Here is a 19,400-nt window from a genome sequence, read left to right on the forward strand (position 1 = left end):
TATGTGACTAAAAAGCTCCAGAGGGAGGTTCTGGGATCTTGGTAAGTCAAGGGAAACATGTGTTGCTTCCAGTAATGCAACTTGTTCCAAAACCAAAAAGTGACTTTGAGAGCTACAGTGCCAATTACATTACTAGAGGTAGAGATAAATCACTTACCCTCAAAGAGCTTAACACAAAGCATTTATTTAAAATTAAAGCTATGAAAAACTGGGAAGATTTTCAATGGAGAGCAGTTGAACAGAGGTGGTTCTGGTACTTACACAAGCTTTACCAAAGCATTTGTTCATTTGTTGGCCCCACATCATTCACTACTGCTTGGCAGAGACAGGATGGAAGCAGGAATCCCAACACATCCAGAGTATTCTTGGTTCCTGCAGAGCCATGCTGAACACCTTCACCAGACTAGAAACAGCTGAAGTAGCTTTAGAAGAAGCCAATTGCCCTCAAGGGCAAGGAATGAAAGTTACAGACCTGCCTTTTCCCCATCTGCAGTTTGTAGGGATACAATGTACCTGCTTTACCTCACCAGAATGAACTACAGTGAGTTAGGGTGGAAAGCAGTGGGAAGAGCTTGGCAGCCATGAGTATGATCCTACAGCTGCTTTGGGATCAGTGGATTTAATACCCAGGGTGTTTTTGCAGCAGGAACACTCTGCAGACACCTTCAGTGTGTGCAGAGGGCAAGTGCTCAAGGGAAGGTAAGAGCATCAATTAAGTTCCTGAGGTAAAGCAGGTGGGTGTTACATGATAAACGCAAGGAAACTGTTTCAGTCACATCCCTTGATTAGGCTTGTGATTCTGGAAACAGAGCGTTTAAGTTGGTGGTTTGATACTCACTATGTTCCTCTGTGCCTTCAGGTGTCAGGCAGAAATGCCTGGGCAGAGTTAAGAACATAACACAGCTTTTCACCAGTAACAGGGACCAGCTGCGATCCCAACCCTCACTTTGTATCTTGACAGCCGCTCATCTTGAGTAGCAGCTCCTTATTTCAGTTCAAATTCTCTTGAAACACGTCTGGAGTGTGAAGAAAAACCCAATACTATGTGCAACATCACTAAGCTTCAGGTGCTGTGGAACCTGGAAAAAGAAACCCCCAGTCCTTGTGGGATAGAGCCAGGGTATTTCTGGTTTGATATTGGTGACATCAGTGTTAGAAATACATTCCAGGATGCTGCTTGGAGACTCCAACTTACTGCCTGAGAACTACTCTTAAAAAGTTACATGGAAGATATTTTAAAATCTGTAAACCTAGCATCAAATGAAGGATAAATTATCTATTTACACTTGTAATCGAATTCAACTCAGGTTTTGTTTATTTATTACACAACTGTTGTGTGAAATATTTTTCCTTATGCCCTTGGAAGGTGAAAGACAAAACTGTCTGCAGGATTCATCAAACTTCTGTACTCACAGAATGCTTTTCTAGTGACTGTTTCATTTTATGTATCTGCTTTACATATGGTAGCCCCTGTTTCAGGGATCATTCTCTCAGGCTAAAGCAAGTGCTTTAATCTTTCAGAGCTGGTAATAGAGGCAGGCGCTTAGAGCTTAACCACACCACCATCTTCTTCTGAGATGAAGAAGCCTGCAGACTGCAAGACACCAGAGTAATTTCCATGAACTCTCACCAAGCAGGGGCCTTTGTACAACACACATTAGTTGTAGTCCCATTAATTACTTTGATTTGCTGATGTTTGGTCCATCATGATTCCATTGCTGTCTCCAAATCGTTGCTGCTACTGCCGGCCCTGGAGCTGGAAGCCACAGAGTTTGCAGTAGCCAGGATGAGCCTCTCTCTGTTTCCAAAAACTTCATTCACTGCAACACAAACGGGATTGCTTACATATCACTCTCCCAGGGGAAAGAGGAGTACAGCAGGTACAGCCTGGTGAGCACCATGGGATGGAAAGCCTAACCTGGTGTGGTTTCAAAGCTTTTCCCCTTACCCCAAGTAAGGAGTTGAAGCTTAAAGGTTAGAACAATTGCTTGCCTATGAGACTTCAATTACAAGCCCTGTTATTTTTCCCCCAGAGCATCTAGAGGTTTCCCTCTGCATCATTCCTGTACCTAAGTACTGTAAAATTGATGAGGTTTGAAGAGCACATCATTGAATTTAAATAATTTATTTCTGGTTTTAGTCTCTGGTTCCCAACAGGCTCTTAAAAGCCTTCTCCAAAAAATCATGCTGCTTAGTTACAGGTATCAATCAAAATCAGTTAGACCAAAACCAGTGCTCACTTTTCTTCCCGTAAGTACTCAAAAAATATGATACCATATCACACCAGGGACATTATGAAAAAATAAAACATAGGTATTATAAGAAATCAGGTGTTAAATCATGTCATGCAGTTCTCCAATTTAAAAAAACTCCACATTTTTTGAAGCTGAAAATGTGACCATACAGCCAGTCTTGGAGTATTGAAAAATACTAACCTACAGTTTTCTGTCAGAGTCACAATACATTACTGAATACAAATACACCCTGCAAGCAAGGGGAGAACCACAACGTTCAAAGAAATGAGAACATTACCTGCAGAGATCTTGCTTATATCCCAAACACGCAGCCCTTCCCGCTCTCCTCCAAAGGCAAACACAAACGGGAAGTCAGGGCAGCAAGCTGCACAGAAGAGAACTCCCTGGCACGGTGGGAGAAAGGAAGAAAGAAAGAAAGAAAGAAAGAGAAAGAAGAGAATTTTTTTTTAAATTCTCAAATGAATTTGTCACCTGAAAATACTTTCACCAAGCAAGTTTTAACAAGTGTAATCCTAGGTTTCTAAAACTTCTTTTGTAAAGACACAAAATGAAAGTCAAGAGCTACTAATTAGGAACAGTTAATCACATCTTTGTCTTGAATGTCATAGATGCAAGCTGATGCAGCCATAGTTCTACTCAGAGCATTGTATCTGGAATTTGGGTCTGAGGCTTGGAAGCAGTCTGCCAATTCCATGTGGAATATTGCACTATAATGAGAATGATTTAGCCAGAATATACAGATGTTATTAATTTTTCCCTATGAGACGTTAAGTAAAACAAGATTCAAACTAGACAGAAAAAGAATAAGCAGACATAGTTTATATATAAAACTTTTTAGAATCAAGAAATAAAAATTACTATACCATTTTCATATCCCTGGAATGGACTAAACTTGGTCTGTCTCCCAGGATATCCCAAATTTTCACATATTTGTCAGCAGATGATGTCACAAGGCACCCTTTTATCTGACTGCTTAGTTGTAGCCCTGGAAGATGAAGAGAGCAACAGCAATCCCCATTTCACAGAGACAAGGATACATTTTGAAGTGAAGACATGAGAACAACCCCAGTATTCTCCTCACACTAAACTCCATTCCAGAACAAAGGAGTAAAACATTAATGAAAGTTCCATGCTGCCACTGGTCCCTGTAGTGAGAGCCAAGGGAACCATGCAGGCCTATTTCGCCTCCCAATCCCCTCAGCAGAGATTTGCTTCACATGCCAGATACCACAATTAGTATGCACAACTTACTTGTTAAACAAGGAATCACTACCACCTCAGTCCTACTGACTTAAGGCATCCTTCAGAGGTGCCTTGCCCACTGGGGACAAACAGGACACAGAAGGACACACAGGCAATTTACCTGACACCTCTTCATCGTGAGCTTTCAGAGTAAACAGGGGCTTATCAGAGCGAGCATCCAGGCAGTACACAAAGCCATCGTCTGTGCTTGCCTAAGGAAACCACATTTAAAAAACAAACAGCCACAGTCACTCGCTTGGGGAAAAACTCCAATGAAGTAACACCCACCCTCTGGTAAATCCCTGTGATCTGAGGCAGATGCTTCTCCCTAGGACATGTTACACTGTTCCCAGGCCTGCCTCCCAAAGTCAGACTCCACCCAGCTGGTGCCCAAGCTGTTCTGTGAACCTCAATTATGCTGCGCTGATGACATGAAGTCTTAATCCCATGCAAATTTCTTAAAGTGTATTTTGAAGAGAGTTGCCCCACTAAGCTTGGCCCTCAGGTCAGGCAATGAAATGCAGAGCCTTCAGTCTCTTCACTGTCAGTTCAAAGCTTTTGGAGCCATCGCTGGCTGCATAATAGTTCTGTGCAAAGCTAAGTGTGATTATACCGGAGAGCTCCACATCATAAACCCAACAGAGCTGAGCAGCCACTTCTGTTGGCTGTGTGCACACAGCAACAGAGAACTCTACAGCCACTGAGATAATAGAGAAGATTTGTTTTTAAACGCTGTTAAAAAGTTTTATTATAAGAAACTCAGTAAAACCAAGATATTTTTACTTTATACTCTCAGTGGCTGTTGGTCTCTTCTCCCAGGTAGCAAGCAATAGGACAAGAGAACATGGCCTCAAGGTGCACCAGGGTAGTTTAGATTGGACATTAGCAAAAATGTCTTTACTGAAAGGGTCGTCAAGCACTGTTCAGGGAAGTGGTGGAATCCCCACCCCTGGAGGTATTTAAAAGCCATGCATATGAGGCACTTATGGACATGGTTTAGTGGTGGACTTGGCAGTTCTGGGTTAACATTTAGACGCGATCTCAGAGGACTTTTCCGGCCTAAAGGAGTGGATCGCTCTGTACCAGCCGGGAGGACAGTGCCCTCTAGCGCTGACTTGAAACACTGAATTAATATTCAGGATCGCCGTTCTAATGAGCTACTTCTCACCTGCAATTGCTTCATTACATGAAACACAACAGCAACTATGCAAAGGAAAATATATCCGAGCCACTGAACACTGTAACAACATGACTAAGATGCCACCTCTGAAGTGAAAAAGCACCAGCATCAATAGCTTTTCTACTGTCACAGTGAAGATGCCAAGTAGCTGGTCTAGAGATACTGAAAGAAATACCTAAAAACATCCTCCCCCAGACCACATTTTTATCATAAGCAACACAAACCATCCAAATGTCCATCGGCTCCATTCTGATCCAGAAACATTATGAACACTAAAATACACGTTAAATGACATGGCAACAATCAACCAGAGCAGAAAAGCACGTGCTCACCAAGAAATGACAAGGTGAAAAATGATTCCAAATTACTCTCTCAACCTGACCACTAAAGCGCCACACTCGATGGCTCTCCTGGGGATTTCTGCAGTCGTACAGCACTGCTGATCTAGGGGACAAAGGGACAGGAAATAAAATTTAAAAAAAAAAAAATCAGGGCAGAACACTTTATGGCATAGTTTGTTTTCCCACTGGCATCTACAGAAGCTCCATGTAAACTATAATTAAAATATTAAATGGAAACAACTTCACTACTTAGTCTTCCAATTCAGTAACAGATTAAAATCTTGCAGATAAGCATGGGATTTTTCCATATGCTTCAGAGTTTCATCTTGGTTACCAACAGCCGCTCTATTGAAACTAAGCAGAGCTTGAATTTACTCAATACGTAAGATACTTATCACATAGCAGACCATAATTATGCAAATATATAATTTAATTATGAACAGACTTCAGTGAAGTCATGTAATGATGCACTAATTAGGAAATAATTTTGTCATAGATATTCATACATTTTCAAATATGCTTAATAAAAAGAAATAATTTTTAAAAACCCAACAATCTTTACAAATAGTTAAGAGAAACACTCCACAATGGAGAAAGAGTGGATGGGAGTTAGTGGATCCTCTGGGATTCTTTACAGGCACGTGCTCAGCTGGGTGGCTGCAGAATCTGTCCCAGTTCAAAAACCTCTTGGGTGGAAATGCAAGGGAGGAGTGGTCATGTCACTCCAGCACCATCTCACCACAATCAACGTCCTCAGTGTAACCCCCTCCCACTCTATCCTATAATTAAATGTGATGGAGGTTTCCCAGCTCTTTTACCAGACATTTTACACACAGCAGTTTCTTTAACAGTCTGATTTTCAGCCTACGAAGACATCTCCCAATGTTCACTGAATTGCCTGTGGTCCTGCAAGGCTTTGCAGGAAAAATCCACAAGGGCAGTCTATTAGTTTATGGATAGCGCAGTGGTTTAGAAGTGTCCATGGTACCGAAGGGGCAGCAAAAACGATCAGCAGCTGGTTACTGTTTGGACTTAATGCTTCCTTTTATCAAAGGAAGTTGAGAGGCAGGAAAAAGACAGAAGCAGCTTCCTAACAACAGCAAAAGGTCCTCCTGCAATACTTCCACTGCAGCAGATGCAGCAAGAGCGTAACAGAAGCCAGAGAACTCGAAGGCTTGGCTAAAGACTGGCAAGTCTCTGAATTATTTTAACATAAGGACAAAGCATTAAAAGCAGAATTAAAAAATCAACGTAAGAAAATCATGGTGATAGAACAAAATTTTAAAGTTATCCCATTGAGATGGGAGAACAGAGAGGAAGTTTTCTGGCTGGCAGGACTTACAAGAACTGGCAGCTACAGAGTAGTCCAAGTGTGCAGACACAAACCATTTCCCAGCATCTCCAGGCTGCAATCACAGGAGACAGCCCATTACACTGTGGCTGTGCCTATAGAGGCTGGAAGGAGAGAACTGGGATTTTAATGTGCCTCATGCCTCCACCCTGGCCTTACTGGCTGGCAAAACCTGGGCAAATTTTCACAGGAATAAACAGTGACACATTCCCAATGAAGGAAATGCCATAAGGCCAAATTAAGAAATAAATTCGGTTTGGAGCAAGCAGACACCTGGCACAGAAAATGTCAGTCCAGATGGTTAAAGCATTTGCTGCCTCTGAAAAAGAGGTAAGGAAAACCACATCCTGGCCACATACCAACCTGGCTTCCTTGCTGGAAAAAAATAACAGCATTATTCAAACTGGCAGAGTTATAAAAAATAAAAAAAAAGAAAGAAAACACAAGGCTTAACTGAATAGGAATAGCCTCCCTAAGTGCAACGTGTGAAAACATTACCCTGACATACTTATCGAACGATCCAGAAACGAGGGTCTGGGCTTCAAACGGGTGGAATTGCAATGTCTGCACCTAGATAATGCAAGATTTTATATAACACACATAGACAGGAACTTTCTTGGAGCAAAGCACAACCATCCCCTCCCCCAAGCCAGCACACAGTCCTCCCCAAAAAACCCTCTTATTAAGCTACTTGATGCTGAGATTGCTCAAAAAACAGCACAAGAGATGCACATTACTTCAAATAACCCCACCTCGTGAAAACAAGATATTTTCCAATATAATTTGACTGAACAGACCCCCATGCCCCCTTTCTGCCCTAGATATTAATAATAATTTAAAAAAAAAAGCTGGAGGAGGTAAAAGATTATCTGCTTCCCGTTTGGGGAAAAAAGCAGATGTTAAAAAATGAAAATCAGGAGTTTGTCAAGGGCAGTGACTTTGTTAGCAGCAAAATAAGGTTACAGCTGTAACTAGCTTTCACATTTTAATTACTGAGATTAATTTGAGATTAATTCATTTCTGAAGTACCCATCACTATGGTATTTTAGTATCATTTATTTTAAACCTTTTTCACCTAGAACAAACTGTAACTGACACTCATTGTTCCCTTAAGAGAGAGCTACAGTTTGACCTATGCTCAGACATCTATTTTTGCAGCTTATACCAGAAATACTGTATTCCCCACCATTAGGGCTGTCACACAAAAGGTATTTTGAAAACTGTAACAAATATTTGTTAACTTTCTAAAAGATAAATTAAATAACATTTTTAAAAGCAAATACAGTGCTGTTTGCAAAAGCAACTAATTCATAAATTCAAACAATTCTGCACAGTTAGAAAATTAGAGCATTGTTGTTCTGAGGGTTCACTACCAAGCAGCTAATGAAAAACTGCAGTTACATTTTTCTCTGTATTCTACAGTGGAAGAAACACAGGAATTATTCCATACCTTGTCTGTATGTAGTGTCAGGCTGGCTGCTGGCTTACCCACAGCCATATCCCACAAAATCACTGTGTTGTCAGCAGAGGCACTTGCTAAAACGTTCCTGAGAATGGATCAAAAATCAGTTTTAAAACTCTTTCTACAGATACAAAAATCCAAAATACACACAGAGCCCAATTCTGAGAACAAGTACACTGTGGTCTATAGATTATTTCTCTCAAGCCTGAGGGATAACTCCCTGAAGGCAATTCTAAATTATAAGTAAAGATTACAAATAGGCTACATTACATTAGTAGAACACTTACAACAATGACAGTTCTGCTTCTATTTCCCCTGGCATTACTTAAAATACCATTTACTCGAAAATTTCTCTAACAAAACAAAGCAATAAAGGCTTTGAAGCACATTCTTTCCTTTGACATGAAATAGTATTTTTAAACATTACCTATGCTACTTCATTCTGTTTGCATATGCAAGCAGCCAAGAGCCTGACAAACCTGTTTGTGAAATATTTTGCGCTCTAATATCTGTTTATACACCTACTGAAGACCCAACACTACGCCCTTTGTGGACTGCTGAAAGTAACCACTAAATTTCAGTTAGTTTACAAACCCCACATTTCAACTTAAATTTGACCAATTATGCTAAGAACAATAAACACAGCTTAAAACTTTGATCAGAAAAAAAACCAAAAAAAGGTCCCCAAATGCCTGTAAAACACACATTTCAATTCCTACAATCACTTCACTACTCTTAAAATCAGATTTATTACCTCAACATGTTGTTTCTGATTGAAACTGCTCCCCCCTCCCCTTTTTATATTAACCAAGTGTTTCTGACTGAAAGAGTTAACATTCTCCTGGAAATGCTGTTTTCCCAAGCAACGTTACAAGGGAAAGTTAAGAAAATGCATAGTGAAGGCTGTAAGAACATTTCACAGTAACACCATTGTGACCTAAAGGCAGAAGGTTATTTGTAGAGAGCTGTCACAACATGCCTTGCTTAAGAGAAAGAAACAACAATAAAACATTTTATATATAAGCTGCTCCAAAGAGTTCCTTGTTTTGTCCATAAGCTGCCCACTTCAGGGCTGGTTTAATTTCCTGAAAGATCTACCAGTACCAATGAATTTGTAACTCAGCACATTACAGAATTATGCATTTTGAACTATTGAAGCCATATTTTTTTTTTAATACTTGTCTCTATATTATCACCAGACAACCATTCCTAGGTACATGAAAGCTACTCTTTTGGAAGAGTGATGGACAGATCACTGTGCACACTCTGTGCATATCTGTGTAATTTAAAAACAACAGACACTACCCTGTAAATTAAGAGTGCAATTTATATACATTTACTGAGATCTGTGTGGGTGTTTTTTTCATCAGTATCTAGATAAGAAAGCATTACAAGTGAAGGCTCACACCTGCTCATCAGAATATGCAGTTGACTGTGTACCTCTTCAAAGGCAGAGGCACTTATGACAGCAGGAAAATAAATTAAAAAAAAAACAAACCAGCCTGTGTCTGACTGAAGCAGTTTCAAGACCCCTGCTGAGGATCCTCTGACAGATGAACTGTTAACAACCACTTAAGTGCTAAAAAACCAGCAGCATCTTTACTTCAGTCAGCACATTGTCCTTGACCTCTGCCCCAAGATGGGCCAGCCTTGTCTTGCTTCAATAGCAGCACTTCATTTCTAGTTCATTCAGGCCACAGGGAATTTCTCTGCCTAGAGGCTTGAGGCATTTCTGTAACTGTGCTATTAGGGCTTTTACACTCTCTTTTCTGTTCACAGCTTTGGGGCAAAAGCCAGAAGGAAAAAAAACAGAATAGCAAGGACTTCCTTCTATAACTTGTCTCTGTTGAAAGGTGGTTTAGGCCACTGGCAGATCAGCATAGCTCAGGGCAGCCCTTCTGCTTCTCCAGTTTGAACAAGTGAAAAGCAGACAATTTATCAAATGGTTCACACCCACCTTTGCCCTGCCTTCATCTGGACAACCTGCAAATCAAAAGTGACCTGCAGCAATATACAAGTACTTAAAAAAAAAATTCTAAATCAAGAGCTCTAGTGAAAAAAACAGGGGTGTATTTTTAAGAATGCATTAATTTCAGCAGTGCTTTCACGTTTTTGGATTTTGTGTGAAAATTGTATGCCTAATTAAGACCGCAATTTTGTAATATCCACTGTTATTCAAGTATTCTTTTACCTGCTTTGTTTATTCCATGAAAGATCGAGCACAGCATCAGTATGTCCTTCCACAGTCCCTTCTGAAGATAAACTCTGTACACACAAATGACATAAACAGACTTTGGAAAATTACAGCTTCAATGCAAATCAAGCATTAGTCCACATTAGTATGAATTCCCTAAAGCCTTCACAAACAACTTCATATTAAATTACTCTCACTTGCTGCAACACAGGTTTTGAGAGAACTCTCTCTGCACCACCTGCACCCTGCCTCCTACCCCAGTCTGCAGATTGCTCCAGCTGCTGGGTTTACAGAACTGGTTACTCCCTTCAGGCTAGTAAAAGAAACCTCATTATTTCCAGCTAATGTGCAACTTCTTCAGCTTCTTTCTAAGCACTCCTGGCAGTTCCCTCTCTCTCCTCCCAATTAACTGAGCTTTGGGTCCTTGTAACTGCAGTTCCTGCAACTTCTAATTTTAAATAGTTGAGATTCAAAGTTTACTGGGACACCACCCCATTCCTGTTCTGCTCTTAATTCCAGGCTTTAGTTATTTAGAGAACAATTAGCATTTCAAATATTGTAGGGTGGAATAAAAAGGCATTATCCCTGCTCTAAATCTCCTCCATCCCACCAGGTAAACAATTTTGCAACACTTACTTTCTTTCCTTTCTTTTTCTTCTTTTTCTCTTTCTTGCCTCCAAGAGAAAAGACTGGTTCCAAGGATTCTACTACATCAAGGTCCCAAATGTCAATGACTGGGGTCATGTTACCCACTGCAACATAATTTCCTACAAACAAAAACCCAAATGCAACCACATTTATTTAGTTATGAAACAGCATATTTGGCAACCCAGCTGTTGCTTATTTCTTTGGTTAAGTAAAACTTGTGTGCCACAATCTTCTATTTGAACATATTTATGTTTATAACTGGCAAGGAACAACTTAGAAATATCAGCTGACAGAAGATGTTGACAGAAAAAAATTTGCTTGCTCTCCTTCCCCTTCAGTACAAGTAACTATTCAAATAAGCTGTATAAAGTTGGATGTTTAGTTTGTTTTTAAAGGAAAAAACAAACCAAAACTAAACCACATCCCCTGTACTATGGAAAAAAAAAGTGTCTGTGAAACACAGGAAAAATGTTACTAAATACATAAATATATATAAATTTTGCTACGGTTTACATTTCATTAACAGCATTGGACATAAAGAGATGGAACAAAAGCAACCTTTCATTTGCAAACAGAAAATAAAGCAATTTTAGAGATTGCTCTGGTCTGCTAACTGTTTCTAATAAAAACAGTATTTTAGTAAAATCATGTTACAGCAGCATGACTAAGATGACTATCACCAAGCAAAAATACCTAATATTCACATCTTCGTTATCTCAAGTCAGTATTATCTTGATATAACATCTTGATTTTATTTCTCTTTGTACCACAGGAAGAAATTATTTAGTGACAACATTACACTTATATGCTTTTCAAGCAAAAATTCTTTAACTGGACACTTAGAGTATCCTTTGTAATTTACCTGTTGATTCATCTGGACTAGGATCAAAATTCAACCACTCCAGACTCAGAGGGTAAGCAGGCAAGATAATGTCATGATGTACATAAAATGAGTCCTCTTCATGATTATAAACTGAAAAATAATTAAAGTTATGCAAGACATCGGTGAAGAGGGAAAGCAAACAACTCTAAACAGGTCACTTTACAAAAGGCAGTTGTGGCAAGAACTAAATTGTCAAGGAGATGTAGAAGGTAAATTCACAGAGTGTTCAGAGTTTTACAGCAGAGGCCAGACCCTCCAGGTACAAATGTCATACTGCAGAGAATTACACAAAATAAACATTCTCCCGTGTACTTCAGCTAAAGAAGTGACAAGTTCAGTAAAGGTTCGATACTTTATCCCCAGCATACCAAACCACTTTGTTGGTAAGGTCTCTTCATAATACATGCTCCACATCCAGCACTTTCTACATCAGGATACATTCATTTTACAGGATTAGCAATTTAAAAAATTACTCCATATTAAATTGAAGGGAAAACGAAGATAAAAGGACAAACCAGAGGAAGGTGAAGAGGTCAGAAGGACTTACCTTTAGCAGGTGGTAACTGAGATACAGGAAAAGTTTGGTAAAGCAGCCATATACTAAACACAAATTCCCTGCAGCCAGCTATTTTTCTCCTTATAATAAAATAATTTACCAATTGGACAGCAGAGAAAACCTGTTCATTATTTTAATGACATCTTACTGTCACACACAAAATCACAATGCTACTTCTAAGTGCATGTGACAGATGTTCAGATACTAACTGAAGTCTCCAGTTAAATAAGTTGTCTTAGTAATCAACTAAGACAAGGTTACGCAATTTTAGAAACTGCAGAAGCCTTTGCTATTGTTTTGTAAGTTTATATTGGGTATAAACTTACAGTTAATAAAATTTGTAAACCCCTCCAGACACAGAAAATGCCACATGCTGGTATCTGAAGAGATGCTTTCACACATTTTGGTAATGTTGGTTGGTTAAAATGAAATACTTTGCCTACAGAAACATGGACCACAGCACAAGCAGCCAGAAACATTCCCAAAAAGAACCACAGTAAGAAAAGATGGTAATTTCAGCACATTCAGTAGTATTCATTGGCTGCAACAGAAAACCTTTTACACAGCAAAATTAAACCTATGGCTAGAACAAGCAGTATTCAGGCCCTATCTCTTCTAAACCATGATGGTAAGGGTGCTGGTTCTTCTAGTCCTAGCAGTGGAAAGCCCATTTAAAGAAGCAAGGAGAAAGCTAAAGAAAAAACCCCAAAACAACAAACCACTAGAGGATGCTTGCAGGATATGGAAAGCAAGACCAGAATGAAGAGTGTTATGTTCAGAGAATAAAAATGCCATAGTATTTTCTAAATGTTTTAAGAAATGAAATAAGGAAAGGACTTGCTATGCAGGCTGAAAGAGGCAAGCTATCCTTTATATGTTATTTATCCTAAGTAACAGCACAGCACAGCAAATACTGCAGCCCTGGAAAGCAGCTAAAGCACCATGACGTGGAAAAGGACAAAACACAAGGCAGAAGGGGAGAAAAATCCTTCCCAAAACCAGCCCACTCCCTCTTCAACACAGCCACATGGCACATGCTAGGCAAGACATTCCCCATGTTCACTGTAAAGAACAAACCCTATTTTACTCACCATGGACCTCCAAACTACAGCAGTCTTTATCAACTCTGCCACAAAGGACAAGATTGTCACTGGGCTTAATCAAGAAGTCCTCCTGTTCATATTGCTCCTGAACAGCAAAAAGGAGAGGACAAGGGCCGTGAAGCACTGCACATAAAAAACCAAAACTACACATGTTCAAAAGGTGGAATCAGTAAATTTGAACCACAACTGAACACTCAAAGTCCAACACCTCGATGCCCACCCACCTAAAACCATCTTATGGTGCTAAACAGAGAAAGGCAGGAACCAGACCTGATCCTGGGGAGAGTAAATAGTCATTAAATTAGATTGAAGGACTTTTATGTGAACCTAGGTGGATTTGTAGAGGTGTTTAATTATCAAAAATGAAACCATATTTCAAGGCTATCATGATACACCTGATTGCTGAAAAGAAAATCACCACCAGGAGCCCACAAAGGTTATTTCCCTTGTGCTCCTGTGCCTTGACCACTTACATAATATAACAGCATTTTACCCAATAACGATGCTGCAGCTGCTCCTCACATACAGGAAATAATTCCACTGTCTACTTCCTGGAAAATATTTCCCAAAAAGGGCTGCCTACAGCTCTGCTGGGCATTCAGCTGTACCAGAACAGATGTAACCTCTCATCTAATTTTCACTGTTAATGAGGAGTGGAAGGAACTTGGGAATTTTTGTTAGTGAAAAATTAAGAACTGTCCATAAGTCAATAATCTTATGCAGAGCACCATCCTTCCAATCTGCAACACATACAAGACTTTTCGGACTTCTCATTGCAAGCTTTTTATTTCTTTTTTATTCACTTCAAGCATACTTCAACATTTGAATTCAATCAAGTCCTGCAATTCTCTGAATTAACTTAAGGTTATACAATACTTAGTCTTCAACAGTTCCAGTAGCAAATACCAAGACAACAGAAAATTCACGCTGAGGAACTTTCAGAATTTGGGGAAAGAACTTGAGCATAGGAAGAAGGGCTTGAGAAAAAGGCGTTCATTTTCTGTATATCTACAAACCCAGCTTCTGCAAAGATGCTCCCCATCTCATAGTGGAAACTAATACAGATAGAAGCAGCCAACAACACAGTATTTTATATATATATACACATATCTATATATACATATATATAAGGACATATATATAAAATGCTGTCCATCTAAGCTTAATGGAGGGGTATTTCCTCATGCCAAATCCTTAATTTGACACATTGCCTGAGTCCAACTTAGCCTGATTTTTTAACACAAACTGGTGGAAGGTGCAAGACTCTTGCAATCAGGGAAATTTTCTAATTTTGGCCACTAGTGGCTTGAGACTTGTTATTTCTTCAAGTGTTTTCTGTGTCCTACTAGGCAGGTGAAAAACCTCTCCATGTACAGAAGTGCATGGTTTAAGTAAAGGAGCCAGTTCACCTTAACCTCCCACTTAAATGCAAAAGGGACAGAAAGAAGGAACTGCACAAAGAGCACTCCTTAAAAGAAAAGAGCACCATCCAATAAAAAATCTGGCACACCTTTGAAAAAGGACTGCAAGCACTTACACACCTCGAGGCAGAGTGGAAAATTTAACTGATTTTTAAGTTTATGCTTTTTAAGGTATTTAACATTCTTTAAGTACTTACAGTGGTTTTTAGAGTGATGTAAGGATCGTTTTCATTGCTCCCATATACTGCCAGAGTTGCCAAAGAGTCTCCAAGTTTTAAAACACCTGGATGGGAATTTCAGAACGTTTTTTATACATGTCAGTAACAGGAAAAGTTAGAAACTCCTGTACCAATACCTGTGTTACCTGTATAGCAAAATATCAGGAGTGAGCTAAATGGACTTCCAAGTTCCAAACATAAGTACCTCAGTAAGATAAATTGCTTTCAGGGACTTCTGCTGCTCTGCTCCAGCACTATAGCAGACACAGTGACCTTTCCAACATGCTCTTGGTTCTTGTGTCAGGGAGGGGGACACTGAACTGCTTCCCTCACTAAATGACTTCCCAGGATAGGACAAGCAAATCATTAAAACTGTGAATTTCCAGCATCTGAAACTTAACACTGTCTAGCTTTAGGATATTAAGGTCTTAAGTACAACAAGAAGTGGAAAGCTTCTTCACTTACACTCTGCACATCTGACACACAGATTTTTCTTACCCGTGTATTCCTCCTCATCGTAATTGTCCAAATCGTACTCATCCAGTTCATGATCAGACAGCTCCTCATTGTTTTGGGAAGACTTAGTGCTGCTGCCAGGAACGGGTGCATTTGTGTCATGTGCTGTTTGGCTTTCACCACTGTCACCAGCAGCATCCCTGTGGAAAGGTACACAGCCCTGAGAAGACACGCAGAATGCTTCCACAGTGCTGCTGCAGCATGCAGTTCTAGCTGCTCACATGGGTGTCAAGTCTTTACGCCAAAAATTTCCAAATCCATTCACTCCTTCTGTATCTTTTCTCAAAATACAAGGCACCCAGAGAAAGTTGTTCCTTGAAAGTTGTTGTGACAAAATGTGGCATAAGTTTTCCTCAACAAGGTAAATGGTGTGTCTAAGTCCCTTTCTCTTACAGGTTTTTTGTGGATATAATGCTCTCCGCCTCACTTCTGTGCATTCACGTGTCCATGTCATTCCTTCCTTTTTTCCCTCATTCACAGGCACTGTCACATGTGAGGATTTCTACACTTCTTCAAGCTTTTTAAGACCTCATTTCCTCATACTTCCCATACTTAAGTCAAGTAAAAATAATGTAGAATTCATTAGATAAGGACATACTGTGAATTATTCTTATGGGGTAAACGATGCAACATCTAAAAAAACTCAGAACTTTGTGGCAACAATTCTGCATGCAAGGAGTTCAAGACATTAAAAAATGTACATTAAGCACTGGCTGAGAAGCTAACAAAAGAGCCAAGGTGTCCCAAGGAAGCATGCTCCACAGGAACTCATCCCTCATGAACACACTGTATTTCTGTCCTTCGGCCCGCAAAATTCCCAAGCGGTAACGAGCCAAGGCAGTTCTCAGATACAGTTTCTAAATTAAATAGCAGAAACCTAATTTTCCTGATTTGCTCAGTAAAATAAACACTTCACATTAACAACATAACTAGAGACAAGTAGCAAGACAATTAAATAAAATAACTAAATCCAAGTTTGATTTGTGATCTTTGCACAGGGAAAAAAGTGAAGTGTTGCAAAAAATTCTACAAAGTACAGCAAATTATAAATAGATCAGTTGTTTCAGATGGTCTTCAAATTTCCATCCTGAAGTTTTACAGAATGCATAAAAAACAACACCTCAAATCCTTCCATGCTTTTGAAATTGCAAAAGAAAGGAGATCACTCAAAACTCCAAAAGTTTACACATAGAAAGGGGAAACAAGTCCACAGAAAACAGGAACATTAATCAGTTAAGTAAATAACATAAAGTGAGAATCTTCCAAGTGTTTAAGATAATTTTCAAACCATTAAATAACCAAAACCAGAAAAAAAACAGAATAAAATACATTCTGGGATGATACACTCCATTCAGCAAGAGTGTCACTGATACATCCAACAGAAATGGGGTGGATAATACTCATCCAACTACAAAAACTTTTTCTGCTACCTGTTGCATCTGTTCAACCACACACACCGTGGCACAACCACACACCCTACACAGCCAAAACACTCAGAAGCCTTAATCTATGAACAGATCTATCAGAAAAAGCCCAGAAGATGAAGTGAGATCCCAATCGCTTATTTTTTCTAGACCAAAGAGAGACTTTCTTTCTTGTCTTCTGTAGATCGTTTTTCCTGAATATGTCACTTATGGTTTTTGTAAATACATTCTTCTTAAAAGCAGAGTGACAAAACTTAACACAGCTACATAACTAAGGGCTCTCAGTGCTGAGGGGAGAGCTGTGATGTCTCTAGTTTTACCTGTGAACCATAAACACACCCCTGAGTGATGTTTTGCCCTTTTTACCAAAGCACAAATACCACATCACTCTGATCTCCACTGTGGCCTCCAGACCTAGAATGTCCTGTCCCACCCTCAGCACCACCTTTTCCCAGTCAGTTTGGGACTCTCATCTCGGTTTGCCACGTCTCCAAAGCATCCACGGGTACAAACCCAGCGCCTTAATTCTCATCTCACTGTAGGCGGGAACAGCAGCTCCAGAGAGCGCCAGGCTCCGAAATGCTGTTCCAGCCTGACCGCCCGCAGCTGACACCTGAGGAACCCCATGGGAACGCAACCGTGTTGTCATGGCCACGACGACGGCAGGATCGGCTCCATCCGATGTTCCCCCCGCTCGCCCCCCGGACCGCCCACCCTCCCGGAAGCCAGGCTCCCTCGGCACGGGGAGCTCCAGGAGGAGCTCCAGGAGGAGCTCCAGGAGGAGCTCCAGGAGGAGTCCCAGGAGGAGTCCCAGGAGGAGTCCCAGGAGGAACTCGTGCTGGCTGCTGCCGGTCTCCGCTCCTCGCTGCTGCTCCCCGGGCCGCTCCTGGAGCCCCCGGCCTGCGCTTCCCCCGCGCCCGGGACGCCCCCTCCCCTCCACAGCTCTGTGAGCGGCCGGGCCCGGGGGGCTCCAGCCGCGTACCAGCAGAGCCCGGAGACGCGGCGCGTCCCTCCCGCTGCCCCGGCTCACCCCAGCCTTTCCTGAGCCTCCTCGATGAGACCCTTCAGCTCCTCCTCGCTGAGCTGCACCTGCGGGGCGGACACAGAGGGGTGAAGGCGGCTGCGGGGGCGGGCGGGGGTCCCTCAGCGCGATCCCAGCCCCGGCCCCACCTTGTCGGGCGTCTCCTTGGCCACGCCGCGCCGCACCCAGGCGGCGCAGGGCACCGGGGCAGCTCAATGGCGGCAGCGCCCCGCCACACGTGGCGAGCGGCGGGGCGCGCCCGAGTGACGTCACGAGAGCAGGGCCCGCCCGCAGCGCCGAGGAGCGGCGGAGGAGGCGGGACCGCGGCGTGACGTCATCCCCGGCGCCGGGGCGAGCCCACGCGGATGGGGCGGGGCCTGCAGGGGCGGGGCCGGGCGCTGTCGCCTCACGGGGATGGGGCGCTGGCACCGCCCCGTACCCGGGATTCGCGCAGAACCGCGGCATCTGTTAGGTTGGAATAAAGCCTCTGAGATCACCGAGTACAACCTTCAAGCCCTCCGCTCCCTGCACTGGGTCACGGCCTCCCTCACGCGCTGGGAGAGACCTGCCCTGCCCGCTGTTCACTTCCACTGAAATATCCCAGCGGCAACCCACCGAAATGAGAAGTTTAGGAAGGCCTTTTTTGTTACTGGTCCCTAAATCTTATCCAACGAAAAGAGACCAGTGCGCAGAGTCAATGGCAACAGGGAGGTGCAGGGAGTCGTGAGGGCCCGGCGTCTCCTCAGGAGCGGCTGCTTTTTGCCCTCCTACACGAGGTAACTCATTAAATCAGAGGAAATGGATAAAATGCCAGCTGGAATGTACAGGAAGGTACTCTTATTAACATGCAGAAATCACTGCTGTTTCCATCACTGGAATCTTGATTCAGTGCAGAGTACACGGATGGGAAGCTGAGGTAGGGGAACGAGCGCTTCTCAACTCGGCAGATGAACTTCATCTTGGCAGATCAAATGGCCTTGTTACTCCATCCACATGTCACTAGACAACACCACTGTGGCATTTTCATTATTTTTTATCCTGATTCTTCTGTGGTTCTGGCATGAGAGACAAATAAAAATCTGTCAAAATACTACTACTTCTTCACTACCCCGTTCATTTCACCAGTATGCTGTGTTTTGTCCTAATGTAGACATAAACATACCAAGGCCAAAGTTGTTTCCTTCTAGCTCTTCCTTGTAGCACCCTGTGACATGGACATCCTAGTCCTAACTGCAATCCTGCATTTTGGCATGCTTGCCTTTTTGCTGGGCTGTATTTGCTTTGCTGGCCATCTTCTCTTAACAGTGTTCAAGAAATCCTTGTTCTCCCATGCGTGAATCGGCTGCAGTTTGACTGTCAGTCTTCCTCCAGATTCTGAGGGAAGTTTTGTGAAAGTGGCTGCTATTCTCAAAGGACAGGCAGAGGGGAGTTTTATGCAGCCAAGAGGAAGAAAGCCAGGTTACTTACCAGTGGCTGTGGTTCCTGGGTATGTTTGGGGGTTTTTTCAGATGTATACATTTACAGAGTGGAGGTTTGCAGAACAAAGTGGAGCCAGACTTGTTTTTACTGAAGCCATACCCAGAGG

At 41.8% G+C, this 19,400-nt stretch overlaps 1 protein-coding gene across 1 annotated transcript; it reads right to left on the reverse strand.

The window, feature by feature from the left end:
• Positions 1-168: 168 nt before the first annotated feature.
• Positions 169-18,773, reverse strand: PWP1 (PWP1 homolog, endonuclein). The gene is made up of 16 exons (XM_010410486.4): positions 18,674-18,773; positions 17,965-18,026; positions 17,825-17,883; positions 15,353-15,510; positions 14,834-14,919; positions 13,204-13,300; positions 11,536-11,646; positions 10,662-10,792; positions 10,023-10,096; positions 7,820-7,916; positions 6,878-6,939; positions 5,010-5,121; positions 3,619-3,709; positions 3,119-3,240; positions 2,533-2,638; positions 169-1,820 (listed from the first exon to the last, which is right to left on the reverse strand). Exons 1-16 carry the CDS (start codon positions 18,771-18,773, stop codon positions 1,705-1,707), a joined length of 1,584 nt encoding a protein of 527 aa, XP_010408788.2. The 3' UTR covers positions 169-1,704.
• Positions 18,774-19,400: the final 627 nt, after the last annotated feature.

The sequence above is a fragment of the Corvus cornix genome, chromosome 1A, assembly GCF_000738735.6.
Source record: "Corvus cornix cornix isolate S_Up_H32 chromosome 1A, ASM73873v5, whole genome shotgun sequence".
Classification (NCBI taxonomy): Eukaryota; Metazoa; Chordata; class Aves; order Passeriformes; family Corvidae; genus Corvus; species Corvus cornix.

Bases quoted from the DNA above. Each gene is read 5' to 3' on its own strand.
- PWP1 (XM_010410486.4), bottom strand. From the start codon at position 18,773: ATGAAGTTCATCTGCCGAGTTGAGAAGCGCTCGTTCCCCTACCTCAGC. The intron at 18,027-18,673 runs GTGATTTCTGCA...GCCGCCATTGAG, and splicing joins TTCCAGTGATGGAAACAGCA to CTGCCCCGGTGCCCTGCGCC. The intron at 3,241-3,618 runs GTAAATTGCCTG...TTCATCTTCCAG, and splicing joins TCACGATGAAGAGGTGTCAG to GGCTACAACTAAGCAGTCAG.